This window comes from Limulus polyphemus, unplaced genomic scaffold, assembly GCF_000517525.1.
Source record: "Limulus polyphemus unplaced genomic scaffold, Limulus_polyphemus-2.1.2 Scaffold1045, whole genome shotgun sequence".
Taxonomy (NCBI): Eukaryota; Metazoa; Arthropoda; class Merostomata; order Xiphosura; family Limulidae; genus Limulus; species Limulus polyphemus.
The window spans coordinates 276,305-288,813 of record NW_013666655.1 but is presented as its reverse complement, the minus strand read 5'-3'; the positions used below and the strand labels follow the sequence as shown (position 1 = coordinate 288,813).

General features: G+C 34.2%; 1 protein-coding gene across 1 annotated transcript in view; it reads right to left on the bottom strand.

Annotated features, from left to right (window-relative positions):
- The window catches only part of LOC106461856 (protein Skeletor, isoforms B/C-like), a 159,538-nt gene that overhangs the window by 40,274 nt on the left and 106,755 nt on the right, over positions 1-12,509 (bottom strand). The window contains exon 9 of the mRNA XM_022388927.1: positions 7,284-7,389. Within this exon, the coding sequence (XP_022244635.1) occupies positions 7,284-7,389 (106 nt within the window). The remainder of the gene's footprint in view (positions 1-7,283; positions 7,390-12,509) is intronic.

Genomic DNA, 12,509 nt, shown 5'->3' with positions numbered 1-12,509 from the left:
AGACTAGTATTTTGTAAAATACAGTCACATTTCAATTATTATACATTATGTATACGTATATAGATTATTGCTATTTCGAAATAAGTTCTTAAACATATTTTCCCTAAAACATAGAACAGTAAATAAAGAAGTAAAGCAAACAATTATCTCTTCCAGTTACGACCTTTTACTCGGTTTCTGCTTGAAGTAGGTTGCTAATCTTTTAAAAATTTTGCATGTGGAGGAGATGAAACAAAATATTTTGTTTTAGGTTTTATATATGCAGTTGAATAACGAAAAAATCATAAATTACTATATTGATACCATAGAATTCCACTATAATTTATCAAGCTTAGTAACTAACCTGTATTTTGGTGTAAAAAAATATGAAATTTCGAGCAGACTAAAAACACAACCTACCTCCTTGAATTTTTGGTTCAAAAGAAAGAGATGGCATCCTAACATATGAAAATGGCTGAGAAAGCCACTAGAGGGACGTTCTGAACTTCCAAATGGTTATTTACATGTCATATATTGAAGTAAGTGTATATATGGGACCATTTCCAAAAATGGAAATAGGTGTTTGGGCTACTGTGTTTGATTCATTATATGTGTGATATATCAGCAAAGAGAAAAGATAGGAGGTTGTTATTTTATATTCTAGCTTGTCAATATTGGTAATTTGAGTTTCTAATTCATTCAAAACTATAGACTTAGTATTTTAACTTCAGAAACATCTAATTTGAACCAGTGCTACATTCAACATACCACATGACACCCAAAAATCGTTTTTTTTTATATTTGCTTTTAAATTAAGAAATTCAGTAATGTATAGTACTAAAATTTGAATTATAATGTACAGTTTGATACCAAACTTATTGACATAAATTCATGAAATAGTAGGTCAATAAAATACTGAATGCTAATCAACAAATGAGATGACATGGCCTTTCACCCATGACCCGTCTCGAAAGGGTTAAGCTATATCAACATCAAGATGGTTTCTCACTCCTTTATACTAAATAGAACTAAGATATTTTTTACATGAACTTGGTTTATAATGGTCATACATAACAGACTTTACCATTTATTAGATGAGTCTGGATTTTAATAATCATACAAAGCAGACTATATTATTTCTTAGATGAACTTGGTTTTATAGTCATACATAAGAGAACTATGTCATTTATTGGCTGATCCGAGTGTTTAATAGTTTAATATTTACTATGTCAGTTCTTAAGTGAGTCTGAAGTTTTTATTATTCATACAGAACAGAATATCAGATGGTTTCATTTTAACAGATGATATCAGCATTGACATGTTCTCTTTAGTAAGAACAAGTTCTCGATTAAATCACATATGTATTCTTCCTTAATGTCACAAATAATAAATTATATTTTCAAACAGTCAAACATAATAGAATAAATTACAAGTAGAAATGATCTTTCCCACAGTCATACAAAGTATACAATATAAATAATGCAATTGGTCTTGCATAGTTTTCAAACTGAATAGACATATAATTACTGAAATTGCTTAAACTTTTATATTACTAAGTGTACAAACAGTAAAAATTGCACTTCTAGATTTTTGTTTTGCTCATTCCTAAGCTTTTTTATTAATCTAAATCAAATTTGAACAGTTTTGGTTAACTAGATATATATTTTATACTTTCGTGCCTATTGTTATTTTAACTGTGAATTTATTGGTTGAATTTACATTTACAGTACTGTCCAGGAAGGTCTTGAGATCTTTGAATGGTTCTCAGCTTTAAAATTAGATACAGCCAAAAGCTAATAACTGTTGGATAGAGAAAAGTTTTATGCTAATGTATTTGAAAATACAATAGTGTCAAATGAAGTTATTCTTTCAAAATTACTGATGTGGGTAATGGCCAACTGTAATCATCTTCTGAAATATTTCCCACCTATTTTGAAGTTTGGGATATACATATATATTTTTTTTTTCGATGACATTTTTCCCATTTCTGATAATTAATGTTATTGTGTTATATTATGATCATATGGAAGCCTATGGCAAGATATCAGTTAAGGATATTTAGGTTTAAAGATAGTAAAATGATAAAAATCCTATAACCTGAGTACTTCTGAAAGGTAGACCTTTCTTCTTCAGGGGCAAACTAGGTTTAAAGAGTACAGTTAAGGACTGCAAAGGCAAACTATTCAGATGACAATGTTTTTATTGCATATATTATTGCCCTTCAAACAACACTGACTTAAGTATAAAAACATCTTATTTACTGAAAACAAACTACAATCACTAGAAATAAACTCTTCTCAAGCACAAATACTGTTGACAAAATATCACACTATAATGCTTGACAAAGACAGCAGTGTCACCATTTTGAAAGGTAAGGTCCTTTTTCAATGGTAAATATTTTCAGTAATACTGTGATTTACAACAGAAATCAATTGCTTCAATCAAGAAACTAGATATTATGTAGAAAGAGTTTATCAAGTTTTATGCAATTTGGTTAAGTATTTTCACAAAGAGAATGAAAAGATTGTTGGATATCAGTAACATCTCAACAGTCTATAAAGGGCCAAAGCTGTAAATATTTGTTAAAGATTCATAGTTGTAAAATTCTTATTTTTCAAATAGACTGTATGTGCTGTTATAGTGGAATAAATAGCTCTTAGATGGATTTTTCATTAGAGCACACTAACTTACATGTTCCAGCCTGAATGGAAGTATTCAGAAACACCCAGACCAACTATCTTCAAAATAGCTTCCAACACGTAAACTGTAATACATTACAGGAAAGTTAAAAGCAAAACATAATCTTCCCATCACTAAATATTTATTTAATATTATAATAAATGATAGACCTCAAAAATAACAAAAAATTTGTAAAAAATTTTGTAATCTCTTAAAGACAAATTTTACTACTTTTTAACACCTGGATAAAATTTTATATATTATTTCAAATTACTAAAAATGACAAATTTACTTTAAGCACAAAATCACTTCCTGCTTCCCATGTTTAGGCCAAATGTTTTTATCAACTGAGTTACAAGAAATATATGGAAAATTTTTATAAGTATGAGGAGGGGGGGGGGAGGGGGAGGGGAATAACACCATTGAAAAACGATGAGTCAAAAACAATAAAAAAAAAGGAGGATAAGACAATATTTGTTTTGCATGATATTTGGTTGCTTTAATGCTCTTCTTTATGTTTTGATATCAGAGCATCTTAAGAGAAACTAAGTATGCCTAGTAGTACTGTGTAGTTGCAGCTTTTGTTGTTTGTTTGTACTAAATATTCCTGCACTATTAACCTAATTATATAGCTCATTCCAATCCTATATTCAAGTGTAAGCAGTCCATAAATCCACAACAATAAAATTTTGTTTCTCAGTTCTTAAAAATTTGATAAATTACTACTTTTAACCCAAATAAGTATGAAAGTGTGATTTGAGAGATACACAGTAAACAGAAATAGAGACAGCAATTATTATTATTCAAGGCTATTTTACTAAACTGTGTGGGAAAGAAACTCAAATAACAGATATAATAACATTTACACTAAGTTACCTTTTTAATGATCAAATTATTTACTTTCAATAACCACCAAAATATATTCACTACAATGTTTATTTCCTTTTCTTGATTTTTTGTTGCTTCCCAGAAGAAAAATAAGTATTGCATATTGGTCAGATAATTTCAAATTATTCCCTTGGGCCCACACTTACCTTTTGATGGATAATATTCATATTTTCTTCTTGGAATATATCAATGACAAATTTATTAATTTCACTATCAGAACTAGTGGCCTGTTGTGGTACACAACATTTCAAACAAACCTTCAGAGATTTGTATCAAAATTCTCACAATACAAAAGATGAAGTATCAAGATGATCTAAAAAATTTTCACTGATTTCATTTTACTCATTGACTACAGACTTTAAAATTACATCATTGCCCCCACAGCATATCTGAGAGAATGTATTCTACAAATTCTTTCCAGACTTTACCTTAAAACACTTAAAAATAATTTCAAAAAATGCACTCTCATGATTTTGTGACACAATTTCTGCAAATTTAGAAATGTTGTATCATAATAAATGTTGAAGACCATATGGTATCAAGCTAACCTTAACCAAAATTATTCAGCAAAATACAGTAGTTCATGCAATTTAAAAGTTATTTTATTTACGTATGGAATTAAATAGTGGAGCAGGCAACTTAAAAAAGAACTTCATGGCTTTTCTCTTTAGTTCGGTTGTTTGTTTGTTTGGTGCAAAGCAACTAGGCTATCTGTGTCAAATAACTGGTAAAAACAGTAAAAGTAAATTGCAGTAAAATGTAAAAATAAATTGAGTTAAAACCAAAATATGTCCAAATAACAGATAAAAGAATTAAAATAGAATTAAAAGACTAATTGTTCGAAAAAATTAAAATACAATACAAGTTGGACAGTGTCACCAATGACACTGTCCAATGTCAGGGGTAAACCCTTACAAAACACTTGTCTAAAATGGTGCTGCTGCTCATGGTCGTAATGATGGCAGGACAGTAAAATGTGGGCTATTGTGACTTGAGTGTCACAAAGGCTACACATCGGTGGTTTAATACCAGATAAAAGAAAATGATGAGTTGAAAACTGTGACCAATGCATAGCCTTGCCAGGACAACTTCCTCCTTCCAATCCTTAAGGAAGCAGGATGGCAAAAGAGCAACAGAAGGTTTGATCTGGAAAAGTTTGTTATGACATTGCTCACCCCAAGTCAACTGCCAATTGGCTCGAAGCCACCCCTTGAAGACAGGACCGTAGTCCATGTATGGGACATGCACAGCCGTGACAGCACCAGAGCAGATGGACTTAGCTGCAGTGTCAGCGAGCTTGTTCCTGTGAACACCGATGTGGTCAGGTATCCAGAAAACTAGATGGAAATGGAAGATAGAGAAAAATGGGCCAGTCATTGTTGAATATCGACGAAAACAGGATGAGAACTAACGTTAAGCGATTCCAGGGCCAGTAGAGAGCTAAGAGAATCGGTATAAATAGTAATCATTTTACTGCATAGCTTCTACATGATTCAGAGCAAGAGAAATAGCATTCAACATGGCAGTGAATACAGAAACTGTACAGGGGATCCCGCAAGCAACTACTGAGCCACAGCAAACCATAGCAGAGCCTACAGGGTTACCCAATTATGAACCATCTGTGTAAATCAGAAGAGAAGAATGGCTCAAAAGGTGTTCAGCATAAAGAAAATGGTACTTCCAATTGGGAGTATCTGTCTTCTTCAGATGACTCAAGGAAAGGTTATGGGCAGGGGTGGTAATAAACCATGGCAGAATGGGCTGATCATTGGGGACAGCAATGTCATCCAATGCCAGACCCAATTCAGCCAGTTGTGCCTGGATACGAAGGCCAAAGGGAGGAATTGCAGACCATCTGTTCTGAAAGAGCACGGCCCACCGAGGACCGTGCAGACACAATGGGATGCTTGGTAGCATATTGTAGAGAAAGTTGCAAATGACGGAGGTGAAGAAGAGGTTCATGGGGCTCAGTGTACAAACTCTGGACTGGAGAAGTGTAAAAAGCCATGATGCAGAACTAAAGCCTCAGATGGTGAACAGATGGGTCAAGCATCTTCAAGGCCGATGTCCTGGCAGAACCATAGACCCATAGTCCAGTTTGGATCAAATCAGGGCACAATAGATCCTGAGCATAGAACATTAATCCACTCCCCAAGAGGTGGAAGAGGGGACACAGAGGATGTTCAGAGCCCTTGTACACTTAACACATAGCTGCTTGATGTGTGGAATGAAGGTAAGCTTATGGTCAAAGATAAGCTCCAAGAGCTTTGCCTCAGAGACCACACAAATAACAATACTGCCGAGATGGAGCTCGGGATCGGGATGGAGACCCCATTGGCAGAAAATGCATGCAAACGGTTTTGGAAAAAGAAAATGTAAAACCATTTGCAGTGGTCAATGTCAACAAGCGATTGAGGACAGTCTGAAGCTGTCACTTAATAAACCTCATGTTCAACGACTGACATGAGATGTGGAAGTCTTTGACATAGAGCCCATTTGCTACAGTTGGAGGAGTGTGAGTAGTGATAGCATTAATTTTGACACTAAAAAGTGTGACACTCAAGACACAGCCCTGAGGAATTCCAAGTTCATGTGGAAAGGAACGGGAAAGAGTTGAACCCACACAGACTTGGAATCGTCTGTCCAGTAAAAAATTCTGAATAAAAATGGGTAAATGGCCATGCAACCCATAGGATTGGAGGTCCTGCAAAATGCCATACCTCCACATAGTGTCATAAGCCTTCTGAAGATCAAAGAACACAGCAACAAGATGTTCTCTCTTGATGAAGGCTTCCATGATCGACGTTTCAAGTCAAATCAGATGGTCCACAGTGGAGCCCTGTTGATGGAATACACACTGGGTGGGCGAGAGGAGCATGTTTGATTCGAGAAACCAAACAAGACGAGCATTAACCATCCTCTCTAAGATTTTACAAAGACAATTAGTCAAACTGATCGGATGATATTTAGAAGGAATCTTGGAATCCTTCCCAGGTATGATTTTGAAACTGGTGGTAGAAGAGATGCTAGTAGTGAACTTAATCCAAGACTCCTTTTGGCTTTGATGTCGAACTTGCCAAGCATGGGCACAGGCCCGCTGATAAACTATGTGGTTAGAAAGAGAGGGATACTGTCGGAAGGTTTGTTTGTTTTTGAATTTTGTGCAAAGCTACACGAGGGAAGGCAGCTAGTAGTCACCACCCACCGCCAACTCTTGGGCTACTCTTTTACCAACGAATAGTGGGATTGACCGTCACATTATAACGCCCCCAGGGCTGAAAAGGCGAGCATTTTTGGTGTGACGGAGATTCGAACCCGCGATCCTCAGATTGCGAGTCGAGTGCCCTAACCACCTGGCCATGCCGGGCCTACCCAAACAGTAACTATCCTGCAAAACCCCTACATATACCGAAAATTAAACAAAAATAAAGTAATAAACAAAATCTAAATGCAAATTCAAACTAAAGTGCAGAGTAGTCACATGATCAGCTCAGGTTCTGAAATGTCTCAAAACTGATGGTGAATAAAGATTAGTGCACTGTAGCAAAATATTTTTTACCAATGCTTAGAGGGCAGACCAGGATCGAGATAGCTTCGGTTGAGGGTGAGTAGTACCATTTCAGAAACTGAATTTCTATTACTAATACAACAAACATCTGGCCAATAAACTCCACATATTTTATTACAATTACCCATTAATTAATACACTTATTATATAGATATTTATGAAAACATACCAATTTGTCCTGAAAGTTCAAAAGTCACTTGAGGACCAAATATATCCCAACTCATTTGTAAATCTTTGTGTAGCTGTTCACAGTTTGGTAGTGGACTTTTATGTTCCTAAGTTCATAAAAATATTTGTATTTACCAGCTCAAGCTTCTTTTAGCAGACAAAGCAATTTCAAAAGTAACAGATTTTTAATTGTATTTTTTGTGTACAATAGACTTTACAGTATACTAAAAGCTTGCCACATTTCATATAGGTACATATAGTAAAATCTGAATTATAGTCAACTGCATAAAAGAATATAACTGTGGTAGGCAGCTACCATATATTCATGCCACCTATAGTTTATTTAGATATTACATATAAAAATTTTAATTTTTGCTAAGTTTTGAGTACAGAACTAAAGAAATCCAGTGTAACATGGGTATTAACTGTGCTTTAGATTTTACTCTCATTGTCAAGGGTAGCATCCACTACCCTATGAGTTAGTTGTATTGTAGTCAACATCATCCTACATGTGAGGCTATTTCATAATTTTCACATGGGAGTTCTATAATTTTGTCATGTGATCAGGCCTGTTGACAAGGGGATGCCAAAGAAGGCAACTGCCCAGGGGCCTGGATAAGTTTTTATTTGAAATTAATATTTACAACAAATTTAATTGGATAAAAAAGGGGTAATAGCAGTCAGCAGCAGCAGTCCTGTTGGATCTAGTATTGTAGAAGTGGTAGCTGCTTTGTATCTTCACCTACTTTTTTTTTTATACTCATTTTCCTCTTTTTCTCTCTCTCTTGTGCTCATCGAGAAATTATTTTCCAAAATATATATTTCTGTTTGCTAGTAAAATCTGCAGTATAAAGGAGAATGAGTATACTAATCTTAAAGAATATTCTGTTGAATGCAGAGTGATCTCTCAATTTCATCAACCTACTCAGAACTTTATACTCAGACCACCCACCAAGAATACTGAACCATAGCCTGAGCCTACTTGAATCACTAATTATATTAGTGTACCTGACTATCACCATGCTGAAACCTTAAGAGAAGGTATTTTTATCATGCTATAGTTATCAGTTTTCACTGCCTTAGTGGTCCCATGCTAAGGCTGAGATGTAGGGATTGAGAAGTAAATGAATTATGCTAACCTGACCCTAATGACTACAAGGCAGTGTTGTTACTATCATGCTGTGCATATGACATCCTTTGGACCAGCCAAAAATCCTTCCCACATGGAAAGGATAGATGCTGATGTCCTAGATGGACAATAAATCTTATGCACAACTGGCCCTTATAGATGATGCTTTTGATATGAAAATGGGTTCCTCCAATGAGCAGTAAATGAAACCTATCATTATCTCTACAGTCATGGAGGACAAGTGGAATTAACAGTGGATGGTTTCCTTTACTATAATTGCTGCTTAGGATTCCTAATCTCAGGAACAAACAATTTAATGTCTATTGCTTAAGTTGTGTGGACCTTGATGCAATGGAATAGCTGGGTTCCAACCATCTCTGCAGCTGAAAAGCCATTGATCTCGTAGAGAACAGGACATCTACTGGGCAGAATTCAAAGTATGTGAGCATGATATATAGATAAACATAGCTGTATATTCTTATGAGCTGCAATACCTTCACAGGAAGATTTATCCCAGAATTACAGTGATCAATCAAGAAGACAGTCTCTTTGATAAGTTTGTAGAGGGACTTCATAATGAGTCAATGCAAAACCATTTGGATATTAGAGACTGTGTCTTTAACTGAAGCTGTGTTTACAGCAACAAGGTATATAGTGGTAACTGGAATGGAGAAAGTCTGCAGTAGCTCTATCAGCAACATAGCCCTCAATGAAGACTGAAGCACATTATAACAAGCATTGTTATAAGGCACCACATGCACTGCATGGTGAATCATCAAAGCCTACCAATGGTTGCCAGTTAAGAGATAGGTTTATTTTGAACAAATTGTTCCAGATCAGTACTGAAAAAAGAAGTAAAAGAACACTTTTTCAAATGTAGATAGTTTGGTCATTGATGGCATTGGTTAACTATCCCTGTACTTGCACAGAAGCCATCTGCCATACATACCAATTAAGAGACAATAAGCTTAGGAAAGACAGTTAAGAATGCTGTTAGATTTGAGAGGCTAAACTAGTGAGTCCCAGGTTGGTTCTGATGAATGATCTGGGAGACAATGCCCACCTGTCTGTTATTAGAGATGTAAAAGTCTAAGTAGATGATGATATGAATCTTTTAAAATAGACTAACAAAAGGAAAACTGTTCAGTATATAAGTTACTGCCATGTTAACCATTACTATGGCCAATAAAAAACAGATTTGTCTTCATAAATGGCGATAGATTTAGTATATGATGAAACTTTACTGTTGGTGCCATCACAAAGTATGTGATACTTGTTGTCAATAGATCTTGGCTCGAGCATCTGCATTTCACATTTATATATTTTACAGGAGTTATATGTTAGTATAGTCTGTGTATCATATGAACATGAACTGCAGCTTTGATTAAACCATAAAATGTTGATAAAAGTGTGAACAAAAACAGAGGACTACAGGCAATGACATCACAATTTCATTTAATTCACAAAAAGTGTTTTGTGTTCATAGGCACCACTACCAGCTGATTCTGAAGTAAAAGAGGCACCCAATATACAATGTCTCTACCAAAAAACCAAGCTGTACTTTCCTAATGTTCTATCTTCAAGAGTAAAGTACATTCTAGTTATGGTTTCTAATTATGGAAAAGTAAGATTGTTGGCTGGTCAATGGAAAGGTTTGTGAAATGAAATTAGTTGTATAGTCTCACTTCAGTCCACATCTTGTCACACAATTGTTTTGTACATCTGAGGCCACTGGTTGAAGATTGTTCAGACAATCTATATTCATTCAACAGAGTTTTTTGAGTATTTGCTAATGGAATTCTAATGTATCTGTTGAAGTAGACAGTTGATTGGAATGAACAAAACATTATATTACATACTGGAAATGAGCATCCTATAAAGTAACCACCATGTAGACTTTCTTTGTGTAATAATGATATACCCAGTACTGATATACAGTACAGATGCAGAAGGATGGATTCATAAAACCTTCGTGGAATACCAGTAGTAATTATAAGAATGAAAAGAGGTACACAGTAATGCAGTAACATGTAACAAGCATTTCTGTTGCGATGTACAAATGTTTGGATGCAATGAAAAGATATCACTAGTTTAATACACTATATATGACATCTTGCTACTGGTAAGAGGGGAAAGATGAACAAAGCAGAATCAAGTTTGTTTCATTGTCAAGAAGGCTTACATTAATTTTGCATCTTGCTACTTGGCCTGCACAATGTGCTAGCTATTTTTGAGTAGCTAAAGGAACTTGCAGTGCATATGGTTTGCAATGGTAACGTGTAGTGTCAGATACGTGCAGACAACACTTTAATGTATGGTCATACAATACAAATAATTATGAAACTGGAGCCAGAGAAATGTGTTCTAAGGAAAACACTTTATTATCACTTCTGATGTTATATCATATTTATGTTCTTGTAACTTGTGTTTGGTTTTAGATATATTTGGAGGTTTGATAATTTGTTGAAATTTGGTAACTTGTTTTATTTTTCCCACTGATCTTTACTTGTATCTACAAACACTTGTGTATATATATATATATGTATGTATGTGTGTGTGAGTGAGTGAATATATATAATGTGTGTGTATATGTATATATGCACAGGAAGATTGAAAATAAAAACATAAACCTTCATAAAATTCAGACAATTACACTAAATATTCATATTTTTGGTTTAACTTTGATTGATGACAGTTGAAAATCCACACAAAACTAGCTCACTACAAGACTTTTGTATTCAATGTGACAATATGGTTTGAAATCATATAGTTGAAACACAGATCAACTAACTTTTCCTTTGATTATATTTCATACCATGTTGTATTTGCCTTCCCTTTGAACTACCAGAATAGAGATGACATATATATATATTAAAATTTATGAACTGTAGGTTAGTAATACTTCAATGATGTTATATAGCATATAAATTGCAAGATTAATACAAAATATAAATTCATGATAACTATACATTAGTTGTGCTTCTGAACATGCAGATCAGGTAGAACTATTTCAATTTTTGAAACATTTTTATTTCCCAAAATTTGCCATCTCAGACCTTTAGGTGTCCATATTAAATCACAGAACTTAAACCTAATAACAGAAATTTAAATGTTTCTTCAAGACTAACTCATTCTATGTCCTCATGGTGCAGGAACCATTTCTTAATGTTTCTGAAGCTTCTATTGGAGTCTTATGTTCAGTATTCTTAGTACATTTGATTTCTAAAATTGTGTAATTTTTAACTAACCCATCAGGAGATGCACCAGCTTCTTTATCCTCAAAAAAAAAAATTAAATCATCATCTTCATTGATGTTCCTGTAAAGTTCTCAATCTTTTACAACATTCCTTTCATTCAGTTTACCACATTCTGTTGCTTTATTTATGAAGTTGGATGAATAAAGAATTCTTATTACTATATTTGTGCAAGAAGTTGTTTCTCTCGTCTTACAATTGACTCCAAAAATTAGAAGTGGTAAGACAATATCTTCTGCTTTCCATCCATTTCAGGCTATCAGCCTAACCTTTTGTGATAAGCATTTTGCATAAGTCTTTCATGCAAATATCAGTCAAGGAATAGTCAGTATAAAATTTGCTTCTGATTCAGTATTTCCAAAGTGTTTACAGAGGTATGATTTACACTGTCTGTGATTTCAAAAAACATGATAGGGCCCATTTCTAAAGTCGTTTTGTAGAAGTAAAACACTTATTTTGTTCATCATTGTACCTTATGACACCTCTAGCTTATCTCTTTAGTTGAAGTAGCCTATCCTTTACCAGAAATGTGGCATACTCAGCTGATTCTCCTACAAGAGCAAAAATTATCTTTGTATATAGCCAAACTGAATGATTTGCACATTCATTTTTTTCCTACATACCATATGTAGGAAAATCCTTCTATAATCTTCTTATATATGTTTGAATTTCCATCATCAATAATTGTTTTCAAATGTAGACCACTTTTCTGAAACCCTTCTACTATGATGTCTGGTTCCATGACAGGAGACAATCTATTCCAGTTTTTATAGCATATGTGATGAATTTCTGTTTATTGGCTATTAGCAGTGGCACAAATACAATAGTACTTGTTTCTAACACC